This window comes from Engystomops pustulosus, chromosome 7 (assembly GCF_040894005.1).
Source record: "Engystomops pustulosus chromosome 7, aEngPut4.maternal, whole genome shotgun sequence".
Classification (NCBI taxonomy): Eukaryota; Metazoa; Chordata; class Amphibia; order Anura; family Leptodactylidae; genus Engystomops; species Engystomops pustulosus.
Genome location: NC_092417.1, coordinates 8,002,444 through 8,025,371, shown reverse-complemented (window position 1 = coordinate 8,025,371; position 22,928 = coordinate 8,002,444). Strand labels below are relative to the sequence as shown.

General features: G+C 46.9%; 1 protein-coding gene across 1 annotated transcript in view; it reads right to left on the bottom strand.

The window, feature by feature from the left end:
* Window positions 1-293: 293 nt before the first annotated feature.
* Window positions 294-22,928, bottom strand: part of LOC140068906 (NACHT, LRR and PYD domains-containing protein 6-like) — a 65,347-nt gene continuing 42,712 nt past the window's right edge. Inside the window, exons 5-7 of the mRNA XM_072114265.1 lie at window positions 14,365-14,532; window positions 3,950-4,117; window positions 294-1,086 (exon numbers count right to left, since the gene is read on the bottom strand). Coding sequence (XP_071970366.1) covers window positions 1,041-1,086; window positions 3,950-4,117; window positions 14,365-14,532 — 382 coding nt within the window. The 3' untranslated portion in view covers window positions 294-1,040. The remainder of the gene's footprint in view (window positions 1,087-3,949; window positions 4,118-14,364; window positions 14,533-22,928) is intronic.

The window sequence follows — 22,928 nt, the reverse complement described above, 5'->3', positions numbered from 1 at the left end:
TCTTTTTAGGTTTGCAATGACAAGCTACATTGTTTCTTTGCTCACTACCCATATTGTGACCTGTGGAATACCTGTTTTGTTTAAGGACTATAGATATCCTCCGTACCTATAGCTCTGGACTACAAATTAAGTAGTACAAATTAGAGACCTTCACACAATGTTTCAGAAATCAAGGAGTTAACGCTCAACCGTAAAATCTCTGTCAGTGTCCCAGAGACTCTACTGTCCCTTACCGCATCACGGGGACGATCCCAATCCCCGGAGGAAAGGTTCGTAAACCTGGCCAGGGTTTGTCTCTGCAAACTTCCAGATTCTTTTGGGTTTACGTCGTCGGACGGATTCGGACAACACCCAGGATTTAACATCTCAAATTACAAGACATGCACTCACATACACCGGGAAGAAGGAGGTGAACTCCGGCGCACCTCAGCGGGGAAGCCACACATGCAGGATCTCGGGTACACGATCTTGGTGAATCGCGCTGGACTTCATCTTCATCGGACCGTCCGGATCGGGGATTGCGACAGGACCGGGTAAGTAAATGTGCCTCACTGTCCTTACTGAAGAATAGCTCAAGACAAAAACCTTTATTTTTGGCACTGAGACATGTATATGGAAAATCATAAGGCGCTTTGCATAGAGTGGGTAAGTACATGAGCAGGCAATACTATTGGGTGGTTTGATCCCAGAAATGCAACACAATTGGATGTAAGCACACAAAGGAATGTAGAACCATTGGCTGTCTTCACACATGCCCAAGTGCTCCCCTGAATACCTTCCCCAAGGTGGTGCTAGCGAGTCTGTGTTTTCTACCTTACTTTGTTTGAATAGAAACCCCACCCAAACTTTAGTTTTCACTAGACACGTTATGTGACCAGTGCAATCTCCTTAACACCCTCGTATCCTTGATATTCATCCGGAAACCTCCTACTACTGGAGGAAGAATTGTCCATAATGTCCTGGGATCAGCAAAGAGATACATCTGCTCCTGGTTTCCTCAATTATAGAGTTCCGTATTGGGTTTTCTTTTTTTGCAGCTCTTATATTTCTTCCTTCTCCTCCTTAGAGAATCCATTGTCCCTTAGACTAGAAGATAAAACAGATCCCTGTGTTATTGATGGGTATGAGGAGGAATCTGTACAATCCTCAATTCTCCGATCCAGGTCCAAATTCCAAATATAAACAGAACATGTATAGTGTGTGTATACGGTACATGTATGGTGTGTGTGTATACGGTACATGTGCAACATCCCCCACCGGGGTCTTCTTGTGGCCTGGAGGCAGCCGGGGCCCAGAATACCGGAGAGGCTGGCGGTTGAGGCCTTACAGTTCTTTATTTAACAGATGACCAATCGGTTAGCAGCAGACTCGTGGAGAGCCAGTCCACAGGAAGGTTACACGCAGCCTGGTAGTAGCTTCAGGCTGGCATGGTAGAAATGGAGCCAAGTCCTGCTGATGGATCTCAGCTTTGGGCTTAAGTCTCCAGACCTGCCCTGGGTGCTAGGCAGGGGCCTGAGGCACCTGTGGTTCCTGGTATTAGGAAGCTTGCTGTGGCAGCACTTGCATGTCCAGCTCACCCTGATTGGACTCTGTAGACTAACCATGTCCTTCCACCCAGCAGGAGTTTATAGACTCCCCTGGTCAGGTGGTAGCAACCCTCCAATCAACTTCCAGCTTGTTTTACAAGAACATAATTGGACAGTAACCTCTCAGTATTAACTCTCTCCTAGAGGTAGCTTCTGGAAGAGTTGCGCAGGCTCACCAGATAGATCCTGGACCAGGAAAGGACGCTATTCACAACTACCACCTTGTCTATGCAGCGGGTGTGTATACAGTACACGGATGATGCGCGTGTGTGTATACAGTACACGGATGCTGCGCGTGTGTGTATACAGTACACGGATGCTGCGCGTGTGTGTATACAGTACACGGATGCTGCGCGTGTGTGTATACAGTACACGGATGCTGCGCGTGTGTGTATACAGTACACGGATGCTGCGCGTGTGTGTATACAGTACACGGATGCTGCGCGTGTGTGTATACAGTACATGTATAATGAGGAGGGTGAGGAGTGTGTGTCCTTTATATGTAAATAATACTCCTCTTATCATTTTTAACCCCTTTGTGACTGATGTTTATTGTTGCGTCATTATGGTCATTATGGTCATTATGGTCCTATATTATCACACACGGGCACATTTACTAAGGGTCTGTACACCGCATTTCCGTCGGGTTTCCAGACTATTTCTGATTTGTGCCTCATTTAACAGGGGTTTTTGGCGCACGCCATCAGATTTTGGCGCAATCATGCTGAGTTTCATGCGACACTATTTGGGGGCGTGGCGTGTACTTGGTTCCTATATACATTGTATATTTATAGATTATTAGGGAGAATCTTCCGGAAATAACAGACACAGGAGAGGATTAGATACACAGCTCAGCAGACAGTATCACACAGGAGAGGATTAGACACACAGCTCAGCAGACAGTATCACACAGGAGAGGATTAGACACACAGCTCAGCAGACAGTATCACACAGGAGAGGATTAGACACACAGCTCAGCAGACAGTATCACACAGGAGAGGATTAGACACACAGCTCAGCAGACAGTATCACACAGGAGAGGATTAGACACACAGCTCAGCAGACAGTATCACACAGGAGAGGATTAGACACACAGCTCAGCAGACAGTATCACACAGGAGAGGATTAGACACACAGCTCAGCAGACAGTATCACACAGGAGAGGATTAGACACACAGCTCAGCAGACAGTATCACACAGGAGAGGATTAGACACACAGCTCAGCAGACAGTATCACACAGGAGAGGATTAGACACACAGCTCAGCAGACAGTATCACACAGGAGAGGATTAGACACACAGCTCAGCAGACAGTATCACACAGGAGAGGATTAGACACACAGCTCAGCAGACAGTATCACACAGGAGAGGATTAGACACACAGCTCAGCAGACAGTATCACACAGGAGAGGATTAGACACACAGCTCAGCAGACAGTATCACACAGGAGAGGATTAGACACACAGCTCAGCAGACAGTATCACACAGGAGAGGATTAGACACACAGCTCAGCAGACAGTATCACACAGGAGAGGATTAGACACACAGCTCAGCAGACAGTATCACACAGGAGAGGATTAGACACACAGCTCAGCAGACAGTATCACACAGGAGAGGATTAGACACACAGCTCAGCAGACAGTATCACACAGGAGAGGATTAGACACACAGCTCAGCAGACAGTATCACACAGGAGAGGATTAGACACACAGCTCAGCAGACAGTATCACACAGGAGAGGATTAGACACACAGCTCAGCAGACAGTATCACACAGGAGAGGATTAGACACACAGCTCAGCAGACAGTATCACACAGGAGAGGATTAGACACACAGCTCAGCAGACAGTATCACACAGGAGAGGATTAGACACACAGCTCAGCAGACAGTATCACACAGGAGAGGATTAGACACACAGCTCAGCAGACAGTATCACACAGGAGAGGATTAGACACACAGCTCAGCAGACAGTATCACACAGGAGAGGATTAGACACACAGCTCAGCAGACAGTATCACACAGGAGAGGATTAGACACACAGCTCAGCAGACAGTATCACACAGGAGAGGATTAGACACACAGCTCAGCAGACAGTATCACACAGGAGAGGATTAGACACACAGCTCAGCAGACAGTATCACACAGGAGAGGATTAGACACACAGCTCAGCAGACAGTATCACACAGGAGAGGATTAGACACACAGCTCAGCAGACAGTATCACACAGGAGAGGATTAGACACACAGCTCAGCAGACAGTATCACACAGGAGAGGATTAGACACACAGCTCAGCAGACAGTATCACACAGGAGAGGGATACAAAGTGTCTATTACCCAGAGAAACTTCATTCTATCTTATACTTACTATAATCCCTCCAACCTGCGGAGACCGGACAGAGCTTCCAGCAGTACACTGAGGTCAGGACCAGCCAGGCGGTTACCAGACAGGACAAGTATCTTCAGGTCCGGATTATTCCTTATTACAGAAGCCAAAGGGACGCAGGACGTGTCTGGGAGATCATTACTACCCAAACTGTAAGAATAAGAGGAGATGTGAGGGAGGTGTCCGCAGACTGTATCACACAGGAGAGGATTAGATACACAGCTCAGCAGAATATCCCACTGTGTATCTAATCCCATCCTTTGTGATACTCTCTGCTGAGCTGTGTATCTAATCTTATGCTGTCTGATACTGTCTGTTGAGCTTTGTATCTAACTCTTTCCTGTGGGATAGTGCCTGCTGAGCTGTGCATCTAATCCTAGCCTGTGTGATACTGTCTGCTGAGCTGTGTATCTAATCCTATTCTGTGTGATACTGACTGCTGAGTTGTGTATCTAATCCTATCTAGGGTTGCACGATGCATTGAAATCTCAGTACTTATAGCCAGAATGGTTCAATACCAGGTTTCTGTTACGTGCGGTACTGAACGACTTCCACAGACTTCTATCTGTCTGCAAGGCAGACATCGGGAAGAGATGTGTCGGGTTAGAGGCAGAGCAGGGACCACGTCAGCAGGGAGATATCACCATCTGTCCATATATGGGTCTCTACATCTCCCAGGTCTTCCCCAGACACAAGACTTGAAGAACCCACAACCTCCACCCTCTGCCATAGAGAGACTGAGCCTCTATCCACTAGGCTATGGGCTTTGAATAATATTTTAATCATATATTACAGTTACATTAAATGAATAAAAATGTATAAGTTACATTCACACAGCCGTATGCTGGACCGGCCGCAGCCCCCTCCCCCCTCCATAGAGAAAAGCGCTGCACACAAGGGGAAAGATAGAGCATACACATCCCCCCCCAGACGGCTGTTTGAATGTAACCATATACAAAAAATAAGGGCTCATTCAGATGGGCGTTTCCACTGCTCATCTGCCAAAAATGCTGACGTGATGTCTGATCAGTCCATATTGTATCCGTACCCCATCCGTTATTTTCTCAGATTCAAAAAAAGCTGATGGGTTTCTAATCTACTTCTTGCTCCGCCCAGTTGGTTGCAACATTTGAAGAAATAACACTCTGCATACGGAGGTCATGCATGTGCCGTCCATTTTTTTGCGGATACATTGACTTCAATGGATGTACGTGGTCCGCATGCGAGACACAATAACGCATGCTGCACTTTTTTTCTCACTGTCTGCACATCCGTGAAAAAGGACATGAGAACAGACCCATAGGAAACAGTGGGTCCGTTTGCCATCCGCAAAAAAAAGGATAGTATACGGACATCAAAAACGCCCATCTACATGAGCCCTCTTGATAATGAAAAAGGGAGAAAAATCTTCCCTGAAATGTGTTTATGTCCCAGCGGCTGATTTCTACTACAAGTGCCCCCGGGACTATGCCTCTTCCTTACATGTCATGTATATCAGGTAGGTACCTGGACCACCTACCTCCATACTCAGAGACAGTAAAAATTTTGGGGCCCCTGACTGGGAGATGCTGGGCCCCCCTGCTGCTTGTATATTTATGTTATTATCGTCCTATATTATCACACAGTGCTGTCAGGGGGTTGTACATACAGCGCCCCCTAGAGGTGATGGGGAATAACTCTGCACCTTCCTGTCCTGTAAGACTTTGGGTGCTGGAAATGATATGTGGGTGCAGGGTGTCCCCGGCCTCCCCCATCACCATCATGTGCGGCTCCTGTATTACCGGATCACAGAGATAAGAGAAGGACAAGGCCGGGGCTCGTCATCCACAGCTCAGTGTCTCCTCTCCAGTCCTGCAATATTGTATGTTACCTCTGGGGGGCGCTATAGTCAGCTCCTAATAATGTATCTTCCTCTCCTCTATTACAGACACAAGAGACAAAGGGGGTCATTTACTAAGGGCCCGATTCGTGTTTTCCCGACGTATTACCCAAATATTTCCGATTTGTGTAGATTTTCACTATATTTCCCCGGGATTTTGGCGCACGCGATCCGATTGTGGCGCATCGGCCCTGGCATGCACACGACGGAAATCGGGGGGCGTGGCCATTAAAAAAACCTGACTGATTTGGAAAAACCGCCGCATTAAAAAAAAGTGTCACTCGACACGCACTTACCTGCACCCACAATAGGACGGTGAAGTTCAGTGCATTCTGATGAACTTCAGCGCAGCAGCGACACCTGGTGGACGTTCGAGGAACTACCTTACTACTACTGCTGAGCTGTGTATCTAATCCTCTCCTGTGTGATACTGCTGAGCTATGTATCTAATCCTCTCTGGTGTGATACTGCATAGCTGTGTATCTAATCCTCTCCTGTGTGATACTGCATAGCTGTGTATCTAATCCTCTCCTGTGTGATACTGCATAGCTGTGTATCTAATCCTCTCCTGTGTGATACTGCTGAGCTATGTATCTAATCCTATCCTGTGTGATACTGCTGAGCTATGTATCTAATCCTCTCCTGTGTGATACTGCATAGCTTTGTATCTAATCCTATCATATGTGATACTGCTGAGCTATGTATCTAATCCTATCCTGTGTGATACTGCAGAGCTGTGTATCTAATCCTCTCCTGTGTGATACTGCATAGCTTTGTATCTAATCCTATCATATGTGATACTGCTGAGCTATGTATCTAATCCTATCCTGTGTGATACTGCTGAGCTATGTATCTAATCCTCTCCTGTGTGATACTGCATAGCTTTGTATCTAATCCTATCATATGTGATACTGCTGAGCTATGTATCTAATCCTATCCTGTGTGATACTGCAGAGCTGTGTATCTAATCCTCTCCTGTGTGATACTGACCGATGAGCTGTGTATCTAATCCTATCCTGTGTGATACTGTCTGCTGAGCTGTGTATCTAATCCTATCCTGTGTGATACAGTCTGCTGTGCTTTGTATCTAATCCTATCATATGTGATACTGCTCAGCCATGTATCTAATCCTCTCCTGTGTGATACTTCTGAGCTATGTATCTAATCCTATCCTGTGTGATACTGCAGAGCTGTGTATCTAATCCACTCTTGTGTGATACTTCTGAGCTATGTATCTAATCCTATCCTGTGTGATACTGCAGAGCTGTGTATCTAATCCTCTCCTGTGTGATACTGACCGATGAGCTGTATATCTAATCCTCTCCTGTGTGATACTGTCTGCTGAGCTGTGTATCTAATCCTCTCCTGTGTGATACTGACCGATGAGCTGTGTATCTAATCCTATTCTGTGTGATACTGTCTGCTGAGCTGTGTATCTAATCCTATTCTGTGTGATACAGTCTGCTGAGCTGTGTATCTAATCCTCTCCTGTGTGATACTGACCGATGAGCTGTGTATCTAATCCTCTCCTGTGTGATACTGTCTGCTGAGCTGTGTATCTAATCCTATTCTGTGTGATACAGTCTGCTGAGCTGTGTATCTAATCCTCTCCTGTGTGATACTGACCAATGAGCTGTGTATCTAATCCTCTCCTGTGTGATACTGTCTGCTGAGCTGTGTATCTAATCCTCTCCTGTGTGATACAGTCTGCTGAGCTGTGTATCTAATCCTCTCCTGTGTGATACTGCTGAGCTGTGTATCTAATCCTCTCCTGTGTGATACTGCTGAGCTGTGTATCTAATCCTCTCCTGTGAGATATATGTATAATGATATATGTATAATCACACCCAGTGACCCTCTAATCTCCTATTCCGGGTCTTCGGTTGATGCTTTTTCCCTCTTCTGTTATTTGTAGATATTTTTGTGCTTATTTTAAGTCTCTTGATAATGAAAAAGTGAGAAAAATCTTCCCTGAAATGTGTTTGTCCCAGCGGCTGATTTCTACTACAAGTGCCCCCGGGTCTATGCCCCTTCCTTACATGTAATGTGTATCGGGTAGGTACCTGGACCACCTACCTCCCTACTCAGGGACACTCAGGATTTTGGGGCCCCTGACTGGGAAATGCTGGGGGCTCCCCTGCTGCTTGTGGTTGTAGAGCAAGTCATCCACAGCTCAGTGTCTCCTCTCAAGTCCTGGAATATTGTATGTTACCTCTGGGGGGCGCTATAGTCAGCTCCTAGTAATGAGATGATTCTGTATCTTCCTCTCCTCTATATTTATGGCAGAGGCTTATTATAGGATTTCTGGACTTGGTTCCTGTATACTTTGTATATTTCATAGTTTCATTGTATCATGGTTTATATGGTTGAAAAAAGACACATGACCATCAAGTTCAACCAAGGAAGGAAACGGATTGGATGAGGAAGGGATTTATGGGAAACAATTCTATATAACATAACCAGCAATGTTATTTAGGTGTAAAAAGGCATCTAGACCCTTCTTGAAGCTCTCTGCTGTCCCTGCTGTGACCAGCGCCTGAGCTCTCTGCTGTCCCTGCTGTGACCAGCGCCTGAGCTCTCTGCTGTCCCTGCTGTGACCAGCGCCTGAGCTCTCTGCTGTCCCTGCTGTGACCAGCGCCTGAGCTCTCTGCTGTCCCTGCTGTGACCAGCGCCTGAGCTCTCTGCTGTCCCTGCTGTGACCAGCGCCTGAGCTCTCTGCTGTCCCTGCTGTGACCAGCGCCTGAGCTCTCTGCTGTCCCTGCTGTGACCAGCGCCTGAGCTCTCTGCTGTCCCTGCTGTGACCAGCGCCTGAGCTCTCTGCTGTCCCTGCTGTGACCAGCGCCTGAGCTCTCTGCTGTCCCTGCTGTGACCAGCGCCTGAGCTCTCTGCTGTCCCTGCTGTGACCAGCGCCTGAGCTCTCTGCTGTCCCTGCTGTGACCAGCGCCTGAGCTCTCTGCTGTCCCTGCTGTGACCAGCGCCTGAGCTCTCTGCTGTCCCTGCTGTGACCAGCGCCTGAGCTCTCTGCTGTCCCTGCTGTGCTCTGCTCCTGAGCTCTCTGCTGTCCCTGCTGTGCTCTGCTCCTGAGCTCTCTGCTGTCCCTGCTGTGACCAGCGCCTGAGCTCTCTGATGTCCCTGCTGTGACCAGCGCCTGAGCTCTCTGCTGTCCCTGCTGTGACCAGCGCCTGAGCTCTCTGCTGTCCCTGCTGTGACCTGCGCTGAGCTCTCTGCTGTCCCTGCTGTGACCTGCGCCTGAGCTCTCTGCTGTCCCTGCTGTGACCAGCGCCTGAGCTCTCTGCTGTCCCTGCTGTGACCAGCGCCTGATCTCTCTGCTGTCCCTGCTGTGACCAGCGCCTGAGCTCTCTGCTGTCCCTGCTGTGACCAGCGCCTGAGCTCTCTGCTGTCCCTGCTGTGACCAGCGCCTGAGCTCTCTGCTGTCCCTGCTGTGACCAGCGCCTGAGCTCTCTGCTGTCCCTGCTGTGACCAGCGCCTGAGCTCTCTGCTCTCCCTGCTGTGACCAGCGCCTGAGCTCTCTGCTCTCCCTGCTGTGACCAGCGCCTGAGCTCTCTGCTCTCCCTGCTGTGACCAGCGCCTGAGCTCTCTGCTGTCCCTGCTGTGACCAGCGCCTGAGCTCTCTGCTGTCCCTGCTGTGACCAGCGCCTGAGCTCTCTGCTGTCCCTGCTGTGACCAGCGCCTGAGCTCTCTGCTGTCCCTGCTGTGACCAGCGCCTGAGCTCTCTGCTGTCCCTGCTGTGACCAGCGCCTGAGCTCTCTGCTGTCCCTGCTGTGACCAGCGCCTGAGCTCTCTGCTGTCCCTGCTGTGACCAGCGCCTGAGCTCTCTGCTGTCCCTGCTGTGACCAGCGCCTGAGCTCTCTGCTGTCCCTGCTGTGACCAGCGCCTGAGCTCTCTGCTGTCCCTGCTGTGACCAGCGCCTGAGCTCTCTGCTGTCCCTGCTGTGACCAGCGCCTGAGCTCTCTGCTGTCCCTGCTGTGACCAGCGCCTGAGCTCTCTGCTGTCCCTGCTGTGACCAGCGCCTGAGCTCTCTGCTGTCCCTGCTGTGACCAGCGCCTGAGCTCTCTGCTGTCCCTGCTGTGACCAGCGCCTGAGCTCTCTGCTGTCCCTGCTGTGACCAGCGCCTGAGCTCTCTGCTGTCCCTGCTGTGACCAGCGCCTGAGCTCTCTGCTGTCCCTGCTGTGACCAGCGCCTGAGCTCTCTGCTGTCCCTGCTGTGACCAGCGCCTGAGCTCTCTGCTGTCCCTGCTGTGACCAGCGCCTGAGCTCTCTGCTGTCCCTGCTGTGACCAGCGCCTGAGCTCTCTGCTGTCCCTGCTGTGACCAGCGCCTGAGCTCTCTGCTGTCCCTGCTGTGACCAGCGCCTGAGCTCTCTGCTGTCCCTGCTGTGACCAGCGCCTGAGCTCTCTGCTGTCCCTGCTGTGACCAGCGCCTGAGCTCTCTGCTGTCCCTGCTGTGACCAGCGCCTGAGCTCTCTGCTGTCCCTGCTGTGACCAGCGCCTGAGCTCTCTGCTGTCCCTGCTGTGACCAGCGCCTGAGCTCTCTGCTGTCCCTGCTGTGACCAGCGCCTGAGCTCTCTGCTGTCCCTGCTGTGACCAGCGCCTGAGCTCTCTGCTGTCCCTGCTGTGACCAGCGCCTGAGCTCTCTGCTGTCCCTGCTGTGACCAGCGCCTGAGCTCTCTGCTGTCCCTGCTGTGACCAGCGCCTGAGCTCTCTGCTGTCCCTGCTGTGCTCTGCTCCTGAGCTCTCTGATGTCCCTGCTGTGCTCTGCTCCTGAGCTCTCTGATGTCCCTGCTGTGACCAGCGCCTGAGCTCTCTGATGTCCCTGCTGTGACCAGCGCCTGAGCTCTCTGCTGTCCCTGCTGTGACCAGCGCCTGAGCTCTCTGCTGTCCCTGCTGTGACCTGCGCTGAGCTCTCTGCTGTCCCTGCTGTGACCTGCGCCTGAGCTCTCTGCTGTCCCTGCTGTGACCAGCGCCTGAGCTCTCTGCTGTCCCTGCTGTGACCAGCGCCTGATCTCTCTGCTGTCCCTGCTGTGACCAGCGCCTGAGCTCTCTGCTGTCCCTGCTGTGACCAGCGCCTGAGCTCTCTGCTGTCCCTGCTGTGACCAGCGCCTGAGCTCTCTGCTGTCCCTGCTGTGACCAGCGCCTGAGCTCTCTGCTGTCCCTGCTGTGACCAGCGCCTGAGCTCTCTGCTGTCCCTGCTGTGACCAGCGCCTGAGCTCTCTGCTGTCCCTGCTGTGACCAGCGCCTGAGCTCTCTGCTCTCCCTGCTGTGACCAGCGCCTGAGCTCTCTGCTCTCCCTGCTGTGACCAGCGCCTGAGCTCTCTGCTCTCCCTGCTGTGACCAGCGCCTGAGCTCTCTGCTCTCCCTGCTGTGACCAGCGCCTGAGCTCTCTGCTGTCCCTGCTGTGACCAGCGCCTGAGCTCTCTGCTGTCCCTGCTGTGACCAGCGCCTGAGCTTGGCTATTCCACAGATTGACAGTTCTCATAGTAAAGAAGCCCTGTCGCCTCTGGTGATTAAACCTTGTTTTCTCCAGAATGGAGACAGTGCCCCCTCGTCTTTTAATTTGATTTTATCTGAAACAACTTACCACCATATTCTTTGTATGGACCATTCATATATTTATATAAATTATTCCTGTCTCCTCGTAGTCGTCGCTTTTCCAGACTAAATAAATCTAGTTGTTTTAATCTTTCCTCATAACTGAGACCCTCCATACCCCTTATCATTTTAGTGGCTCTACATTGAACCCTCTCCAGCTCCAGGGCCTCCTTTTTATGGACCGGTGCCCAGAACTGGACGGCATATTCCAGGTGAGGCCGAACCAATGCCTTGTATAGTGGTAATATTACATCCCTATCACGAGAGTCCCAACCACTGCTGATACATCACAAGATCCTACTGGCTTTAGAGGCAGCTGATTGACATTGCATGCTGTTATTCAATTTATGATCTACTAGTACCCCCAGGTCCTTCTCAACAAGGGACTCTCCCAGATTTACTCCCCCAAGGACATATTTTGCCTTTGGATTATTGGCCCCCAGGTGCATAACCTTACATTTATCCACATTAAACCTCATTTGCCAAGTGGATGACCAAACATTCAGTCTGTCCAAGTCACCCTGCACCCTATGAACATCCTCCATAGACTTTATTACACTACACAGCTTTTACTACTCCCCCCATCCTCCATAGACTGTATTACACTACACAGCTTGTACTACTGCTCCCATCCTCCATAGACTGTATTATACTACACAGCTTGTACTACTCCCATCCTCCATAGACTGTATTACACTACACAGCTTGTACTACTACCCCCATCCTCCATAGACTGTATTACACTACACAGCTTGTACTACTACCCCCATCCTCCATAGACTGTATTACACTACACAGCTTGTACTACTCCCATCCTCCATAGACTGTATTACACTACACAGCTTGTACTACTGCTCCCATCCTCCATAGACTGTATTATACTACACAGCTTGTACTACTGCTCCCATCCTCCATAGACTGTACTACACTACACAGCTTGTACTACCCCCATCCTCCATAGACTGTATTACACTACACAGCTTGGGCCAAGCACAGAACCCTGGGGTACACCACTCATAACTGGTGACCATTCCGAGTAGGAATCATTGACCACAACTCTCTGGATACGATCCTTCAGCCAGTTCTCAATCCAATTGCAAATGATTCCTGCCAAACCAATAGCCCTAATTTTACCCATCAGGCGTCTATGAGGGACAGTGTCAAATGCCTTAGCAAAGTCCAAATTTATAGATTACTAGGGAGAATCTTCGGCAAATAACAGACACAGGAGAGGATTAGATACACAGCTCAGCAGTATCACACAGGAGAGGATTAGATACACAGCTCAGCAGACAGTATCACACAGGATAGGATTAGATACACAGCTCAGCAGTCTGTATCACACAGGAGAGGATTAGATACACAGCTCAGCAGACAGTATCACACAGGATAGGCTTAGATACACAGCTGAGCAGTATCACACAGGATGGGATTAGATACACAGCTCAGCAGTATCACACAGGAGAGGATTAGATACATAGCTCAGCAGTATCACACAGGAGAGGATTAGATACACAGCTCAGCAGTATCACACAGGAGAGGATGAAATACACAGCTCAGCAGTATCACACAGGAGAGGATTAGATACACAGCTCAGCAGTATCACACAGGAGAGGATTAGATACACAGCTCAGCAGTATCACACAGGAGAGGATTAGATACACAGCTCAGCAGTATCACACAGGAGAGGATTAGATACACAGCTCAGCAGTATCACACAGGAGAGGATTAGATACACAGCTCAGCAGTATCACACAGGAGAGGATTAGATACACAGCTCAGCAGTATCACACAGGAGAGGATTAGATACACAGCTCAGCAGTATCACACAGGAGAGGATTAGATACACAGCTCAGCAGTATCACACAGGAGAGGATTAGATACACAGCTCAGCAGTATCACACAGGAGAGGATTAGATACACAGCTCAGCAGACAGTATCACACAGGATAAGATTAGATACACAGCTCAGCAGTATCACACAGGATAGGATTAGATACATAGCTCAGCAGTATAACACAGGAGAGGATTAGATACACAGCTCAGCAGACAGTATCACACAGGATAGGATTAGATACACAGCTCAGCAGTATCACACAGGATAGGATTAGATACATAGCTCAGCAGTATAACACAGGAGAGGATTAGATACACAGCTCAGCAGTATCACACAGGAGAGGATTAGATACATAGCTCAGCAGTATCACACAGGATGGGATTAGATACACAGCTGAGCAGTATCACACAGGAGAGGATTAGATACATAGCTCAGCAGTATCACACAGGAGAGGATTAGATACACAGCTCAGCAGTATCACAAAGGAGAGGATTAGATACATAGCTCAGCAGTATCACACAGGAGAGGATTAGATACACAGCTCAGCAGACAGTATCACACAGGATAGGATTAGATACACAGCTCAGCAGTATCACACAGGAGAGGATTAGATACACAGCTCAGCAGTATCACACAGGAGAGGATTAGATACACAGCTCAGCAGTATCACACAGGAGAGGATTAGATACATAGCTCAGCAGTATAACACAGGAGAGGATTAGATACACAGCTCAGCAGTATAACACAGGAGAGGATTAGATACACAGCTCAGCAGTATAACACAGGAGAGGATTAGATACACAGCTCAGCAGTATCACACAGGAGAGGATTAGATGCACAGCTCAGCAGTATCACACAGGAGAGGATTAGATGCACAGCTCAGCAGTATCACACAGGAGAGGATTAGATACACAGCTCAGCAGTATCACACAGGAGAGGATTAGATGCACAGCTCAGCAGACAGTATCACACAGGAGAGGATTAGATACACAGCTCATCAGACTGTATCACACAGGAGAGGATTAGATACAAAGTGTCTATTACTGGGAGAATCTTCATTATATCTTATACTTACTGTAACATCTCCAACCTGCGGAGACCGGACAGAGCTTCCAGCAGGACACTGAGGTCAGGACCAGGCAGGCTGTTACCAGACAGGACAAGTATCTTCAGGTCCGGATTATTCCTTATTACAGAAGCCAAAGGGACGCAGGACGAGTCTGGGAGATTATTATTACCCAACCTGTAAGAATAAGAGGAGATGTGAGGGAGGTATCACACAGGATAGGATTAGATACATATATCAGAAGACTGTATCACACATGATAGGCTTACATACACAACACACAGCTCAGCAGTCAGTATCACACAGGAGAGGATTAGATACAAAGCTCAGCAGTATCACACAGGATAGGATTAGATACACAGCTCAGCAGGCAGTATCACACAGGATAGGATTAGATACACAGCTCAGCAGACAGTATCACACAGGATGGGATTAGATACACAGCTCAGCAGACAGTATCACACAGGATAGGATTAGATACACAGCTCAGCAGTCAGTATCACACAGGATAGGATTAGATACACAGCTCAGCAGTCAGTATCACACAGGATAGGATTAGATACACAGCTCAGCAGACTGTATCACACAGGATAGGATTAGATACACAGCTCAGCAGTCAGTATCACAGGATAGAATCAGATACACAGCTCAGCAGTCAGTATCACACAGGATAGGATTAGATACACAGCTCAGCAGGCAGTATCACACAGGATAGGATTAGATACACAGCTCAGCAGACAGTATCACACAGGATGGGATTAGATACACAGCTCAGCAGACAGTATCACACAGGATAGGATTAGATACACAGCTCAGCAGACTGTATCACACAGGATAGGATTAGATACACAGCTCAGCAGACAGTATCACACAGGATAGGATTAGATACACAGCTCAGCAGTCAGTATCACACAGGAAAGGATTAGATACACAGCTCAGCAGACAGTATCACACAGGATAGAATTAGATACACAGCTCAGCAGTCAGTATCACACAGAAGAGGATTAGATACACAGCTCAGCAGTATCACACAGGATAGAATTAGATACACAGCTCAGCAGACAGTATCACACAGGATAGGATTAGATACACAGCTCAGCAGTATCACACAGGATAGAATTAGATACACAGCTCAGCAGTATCACACAGGATAGAATTAGATACACAGCTCAGCAGTATCACACAGGATAGAATTAGATACACAGCTCAGCAGTATCACACAGGATAGGATTAGATACACAGCTCAGCAGTATCACACAGGATAGGATTAGATACACAGCTCAGCAGTCAGTATCACACAGGATAGGATTAGATACACAGCTAAGCAGACAGTATCACACAGGATAGAATTAGATACACAGCTCAGTAGGCTGTATCACACAGGATAGAATTAGATACACAGCTCAGTAGGCTGTATCACACAGGATAGGATTAGATACAGAGGTCGCACTAACATTTTTACCGGAAGGTAACGATACTCCTCTTATAATTTTTGAGGAGTAATTTTAGCCGAGGAGGAGTATGACATTTCAGTAACACAAATTAATAGATACTAGGCATTTTCTGTGCTGCCAATTGAGACAATCCCAGTCACTTTAGATGAAATGTGCATTAAATAAAGGCAAACAACCTTTCTGTCTCAATTGAAACGAATGACATGGGCTAGCGTACTATAGAAAAAAGCAATGGACCGCAAAAATAGTACCTCACGTCAGAACAATCGGACTACATAGAAACTACAAGAAAAGTGTGACGTGTTACAGGTACTGGAATGATATATACAAGAAGTCGGTAGACAATGCAATTACAATCTTTCTTATAGCAAAAATAAATACATGAAAAGCAGCACCAGCAGACTAGGCAGCAAATAGCAGATATAACAAGAAAATGAGAAATAGAAATAATATCCCCAGGTATGAGGAGAGGGGACAGGCTCCCCACGCGTTCCGCCACTAGACCATGTGGCTGCCTCAGGATTTCTCATTTTCTTGTTATATCTGCTATTTGCTGCTTAGTCTGCTGGTATTGCACTTTAGCCTTATAAGACTTAGGATATAAGCTATACTCATAGGTCTAGTAGGAGAGGGGTCTATAGCAACCTGTGCTCATCTTTGCACTTTATTGTCAGGCTGCTATTTGCTACCAGTATTTATCTACATTCTCATTTTCCCTGGTAACAATCCAGAAAGCTATGCACATGTTGGTGCTTTTAATTGCTTTTAAATGTTTTGGCTTGGATCTTTTCATGTATTTATTTTTGCTATAAGAAAGATTGTAATTGCATTGTCTACCGACTTATTGTATATAGCATTCCAGTACCTTTAACACGTCACACTTTTCTTGTGGTTTCTATGGGCTAGCACACCTAAATTTTTATTTAATTTCTTTTTTGGGGGGTGGAGGGGCAAAAACTTCATAATTTATTTTACTTTTTTAATAAATGTTTTGCTTTTTTTTTTTTTTAATTACAATTCTTTAAACGGTGGCACACTTGGCAGGAAGCACATTAATTATATAAAATTTAACCCCTTAACGCTGCAGCCCTTTTCGTTTTTGCGTTTTCATTTTTCACTTCCCACCTTCAAACATCTACAGAGCTGTGTGATGGCTAATTTTCTGCTTAACAAATTGCACTTCATAATGGTGGCATTGAATATTCCCTGCCGTGTACTGGGAAGCGGGAAAAAAAATTCCGAATGCAGTGAAATTGGTAAAAAAAACGCCGTATTCTTGTGAGCTTGGATCTTACAGATTTCACTGAGCGCCCCAAATGACATGTCTGCTTTATTCTTTGGGTCGGTGCGATTACGGGGAGACCAAATTTATACAGGTTTTATAATGTCTTCATACATTTAAAAATATTAAAACCTCCTGTACAAAATTTTTTGGGGGGATTTTGCATTCTGGCGCCAATAACTTTTTTATACTTTGAAATATACTGAGTTGCACACTATACCCCAGTGATGGCGAACCTTTTAGAGACCAAGTGCCCAAACTGCAAACCAAAGTCTACGCTATAATTGCAGAGTGCCAACCCGGCTATTGAGCCTATAATTACCGACAATCCCCCTCTATAAGGGACATATAATACTGCCACATGATGACCATTACCAGTACAACAAGATAAATACCACCATACTGATAATAAACAGACCACCATAGAAAGACCAACATCACCAATTATATCACAAAGCAGGAGCAAATAACGCTGGGAATACTACCCCCATCCACTGAGGAACACTACCCCCACACAGCGAGTGTGGGTGCGCTGAATTACAAAGTTACATGGAATCAGGCAGGTGAATTTTCGATCAAATGTCCCCATATGACAGCCGTCTGTGGCCATATATATACATATATCCCTTGGTCCTGAGCTCTGGGCACCTGTGCCATGCTGTCAGTGAGGGCAGTGTAGTGCACCCCAGGGTCACTGGCAGCATGGCACAGCAACAAGACAAGAGATCTGGGCCAAGGGCAGTATATATGTGGCCATGGGAAGCGGTCATACAGGGCAGTTTGGGACACTAAACAATAAGCACCTATAGTTGTTTAATGTCCCAAAGCTGCCTGCCTGCTGCCTGTGACATATACACAGAGCAGCTCCTGCCTCCTGTTACACTTATCTTTACAGGCTGCTGTAGGCTCCTGCAGTTCCGTCTTTTCTGGGCTGCAGGGGAGGAGGGGGAGGGAGTAAGAGAGTGTAAGGCAGCACTTGTGAGCACAGAGCAGCCTACAGTGAGAGATATCACTGTAGCGCTCGGCGATCGGCAGCTTTTCCTGCTGGCCGAAGCTTCATTGATTCAAGATATAGACGGCAGGGGAGATGGTGCGCGTGCCCATGGAGAGGGCTCTGCGTGTTCTCCGTGGCACGCGTGCCATAGGTTCGCCACCACTGCTATACCCTATTGGGACCTGCCCCACAGTCTCGGACCAATCCCACGTCCAAACATAAAGTATACAGGCGGTCCCCTACTTAAGAACACTCGACTTACATAACCCCTACTTACAAACGGACCTCTGGATGTTGGTAAGTTCCTGTACTTTAGTCCTAGGCTATAATAAACAGCTGTAACAGTTATCACAGGCGTCTGTAATGAAGATTTATTGTTAATCCTGGTTCTTATGACAACCCAACATTTTTACTATCCAATTGTCACAGAGACCAAAAAAGTTCTGGCTGGGATTACAATGATAAAATATACAGTTCCAACTTACATACAAACTCAACTTAAGAACAAACCTACAGACCCTATCTTGTATGTAACCCGGGGACTGCCTGTATATTCTCTTAGCTACACCAGAGAAGTTCCTAAGGAGTGAGAGTGGAACGATACTTTGGATTTGTCAAAGAACATTGAAAAGACTTAAAAGGAGCTCCGGTCAGATTGATTTTTTTTAATATATTTTTTGTACTTTGGTGTATGGAGCTGTGGGAGGTTTTGATGATGTTTACAATGTTATAATTTTTATGACTGTGTGACATTTTGATCACTTTTTATAGAAGTGCCATTTTCGACTTTCTGTTACGGGGTTAAACGCAGTGAAAAACAGTTATATTTTAATAGATTGGGCATTTTCGGACGCGGCGATACCTAATGTGTGTATGATTTTTACTGTTTATTTATATAAGTTCTAGGGAAAGGGGGTGATTTGAGTTTTTAGGTTTTTTTTTATATATATATATATTTTTTTTAATTTATATTTATTTTTAAAATTTTTAAGACTCCCTAGGGTACTTTAACCCTAGGTTGTCTGTAAGATCCTACCATATACTGCCATACTACTGTATATGGGGATTTTACTCCTCATACATTACAATGTGCTGATAGCACATTGTAATGCATGGGTTAAGCCGAAGTAGCCTCTGGTCTTCGGAAGACCCAAGGCTACCATGGTAACGGATCGCCGCTCCCCGATGATGTCACGGGGAGCGAAGATCCTCAGAAAGATGCTGGCAGCGATCAGTGAGAAAACACCTGCACACTCGGCATGTGACGTAATACTACGCCACATGTCGGTAATGGGTTAAATTACTATTACATATGTTTTTTAATCTATATCTATATCAGTGCACAGTATGGGGGGGTGTATATCTATATCAGTGCACAGTATGGCGGGGGTGTATATCTATATCAGTGTACAGTATATGGGGTGTATATCTATATCAGTGCACAGTAAGGGGGGGTGTATATCTATATCAGTGCACAGTATGGCGGGTGTATATCTATATCAGTGCACAGTATGGGGGGGTGTATATCTATATCAGTGCACAGTATGGGGGGTGTATATCTATATCAGTGCACAGTATGGGGGGGGGTGTATATCTATATCAGTGCACAGTATGGGGGGTGTATATCTATATCAGTGCACAGTATGGCGGGTGTATATCTATATCAGTGCACAGTATGGGGGGGGGTGTATATCTATATCAGTGCACAGTATGGGGGGTGTATATCTATATCAGTGCACAGTATGGCGGGGTGTATATCTATATCAGTGCACAGTATGGGGGGGGGGGGTGTATATCTATATCAGTGCACAGTATGGGGGGTGTATATCTATATCAGTGCACAGTATGGGTGGGTGTATATCTATATCAGTGCACAGTATGGGGGGGTGTATATCTATATGAGTGCACAGTATGGGGGGGGTGTATATCTATATGAGTGCACAGTATGGGGGGGGGTGTATATCTATATGAGTGCACAGTATGGGGGGTGTATATCTATATCAGTGCACAGTATGAGGGGGTGTATATCTTTATCAGTGCACAGTATGGCGGGTGTATATCTATATCAGTGCACAGTATGGCGGGTGTATATCTATATCAGTGCACAGTATGGCGGGTGTATATCTATATCAGTGCACAGTATGGCGGGTCTATATCTATATCAGTGCACAGTATGGCGGGTGTATATCTATATTTGTTCACAGTATGGGGGTGTATATCTATATCAGTGCACAGTATGGGATGCGTATAGCTATATCAGTGCACAGTATGGCGGGTGTATATCTATATCAGTGCACAGTATGGCGGGTCTATATCTATATCAGTGCACAGTATGGCGGGTGTATCTCTATATCAGTTCACAGTATGGGGGGTGTATATCTATATCAGTGCACAGTATGGCGGGTGTATATCTATATCAGTTCACAGTATGGCGGGTGTATATCTATATCAGTGCACCGTATGGGGGAGTATATCTATATGAGTGCACAGTATGTGGGGGGTGTATATCTATATCAGTGCACAGTATGGGGGGGGGGGGTATATCTATATCAGTGCACAGTATGGGGGGTGTATATCTATATCAGTGCACAGTATGGGGGGGGTGTATATCTATATCAGTGCACAGTATGGGGGGGTGTATATATCAGTGCACAGTATGGGGGGGGGTGTATATCTATATCAGTGCACAGTATGGCGGGTGTATATCTATATCAGTGTACAGTATGGGGGGGGGTGTATATCTATATCAGTGCACAGTATGGTGGGTGTATATCTATATGAGTGCACAGTATGGCGAGTGTATATCTATATCAGTGCACAGTATGGCGGGTGTATATCTATATCAGTTCACAGTATGGGGGGTGTATATCTATATCAGTGCACAGTATGGCGGATGTATATCTATATCAGTTCACAGTATGGGGGGAGTATATCTATATGAGTGCACAGTATGGCGGGTGTACATCTATATCAGTGCACAGTATTGGGGGGTGTATATCTATATCAGTGCACAGTATGGGGGGGTGTATATCTATATCAGTGCACAGTATGGGGGGGGTGTATATCTATATCGGTGCACAGTATGGCGGGTGTATATCTATATCAGTGCACAGTATGGGATGCGTATATCTATATCAGTGCACAGTATGGCGGGTGTATATCTATATGAGTGCACAGTATGGGGGGTGTATATCTATATGAGTGCACAGTATGGGGGGTGTATATCTATATCAGTGCACAGTATGGGGGGTGTATATCTATATCAGTGCACAGTATGGGATGCGTATATCTATATCAGTGCACAGTATGGCGGGTGTATATCTATATCAGTTCACAGTATGGGGGGTGTATATCTATATCAGTGCACAGTATGGCGGGTGTATATCTATATCAGTTCACAGTATGGGGGGTGTATATCTATATCAGTGCACAGTATGGAGGGTGTATATCTATATCAGTGCACAGTATGGCGGGTGTATATCTATATCAGTGCACAGTATGGGATGCGTATATCTATATCAGTGCACAGTATGGCGGGTGTATATCTATATGAGTGCACAGTATGGGGGGTGTATATCTATATGAGTGCACAGTATGGGGGGTGTATATCTATATCAGTGCACAGTATGGCGGGTGTATATCTATATCAGTGCACAGTATGGGATGCGTATATCTATATCAGTGCACAGTATGGGATGCGTATAGCTATATCAGTGCACAGTATGGGGGGTGTATATCTATATCAGTGCACAGTATGGGGGTGTATAGCTATATCAGTGCACAGTATGGGATGCGTATAGCTATATCAGTGCACAGTATGGGATGCGTATAGCTATATCAGTGCACAGTATGGGATGCGTATAGCTATATCAGTGCACAGTATGGGGGGTGTATATCTATATCAGTGCACAGTATTGGGGGTGTATATCTATATCAGTGCACAGTATGGGGGGTGTATATCTATATCAGTTCACAGTATGGGGGGTGTATATCTATATCAGTGCACAGTATGGGGGGTGTATATCTATATCAGTGCACAGTATGGCGGGTGTATATCTATATCAGTGCACAGTATGGGATGCGTATAGCTATATCAGTGCACAGTATGGGATGCGTATAGCTATATCAGTGCACAGTATGGGGGGTGTATATCTATATCAGTGCACAGTATGGGGGTGTATAGCTATATCAGTGCACAGTATGGGATGCGTATAGCTATATCAGTGCACAGTATGGGATGCGTATAGCTATATCAGTGCACAGTATGGGGGGTGTATATCTATATCAGTATTGGGGGTGTATATCTATATCAGTGCACAGTATGGGGGGTGTATATCTATATCAGTTCACAGTATGGGGGGTGTATATCTATATCAGTGCACAGTATGGGGGGTGTATATCTATATCAGTGCACAGTATGGCGGGTGTATATCTATATCAGTGCACAGTATGGGGGTGTATAGCTATATCAGTGCACAGTATGGGATGCGTATAGCTATATCAGTGCACAGTATGGGGGGTGTATATCTATATCAGTGCACAGTATGGGATGCGTATAGCTATATCAGTGCACAGTATGGGATGCGTATAGCTATATCAGTGCACAGTATGGGGGGTGTATAGCTATATCAGTGCACAGTATGGGGGGTGTATATCTATATCAGTGCACAGTATTGGGGGTGTATATCTATATCAGTGCACAGTATGGGGGGTGTATATCTATATCAGTGCACAGTATGGGGGGGTGTATATCTATATCAGTTCACAGTATGGGGGGTGTATATCTATATCAGTGCACAGTATGGGGGGTGTATATCTATATCAGTGCACAGTATGGGATGCG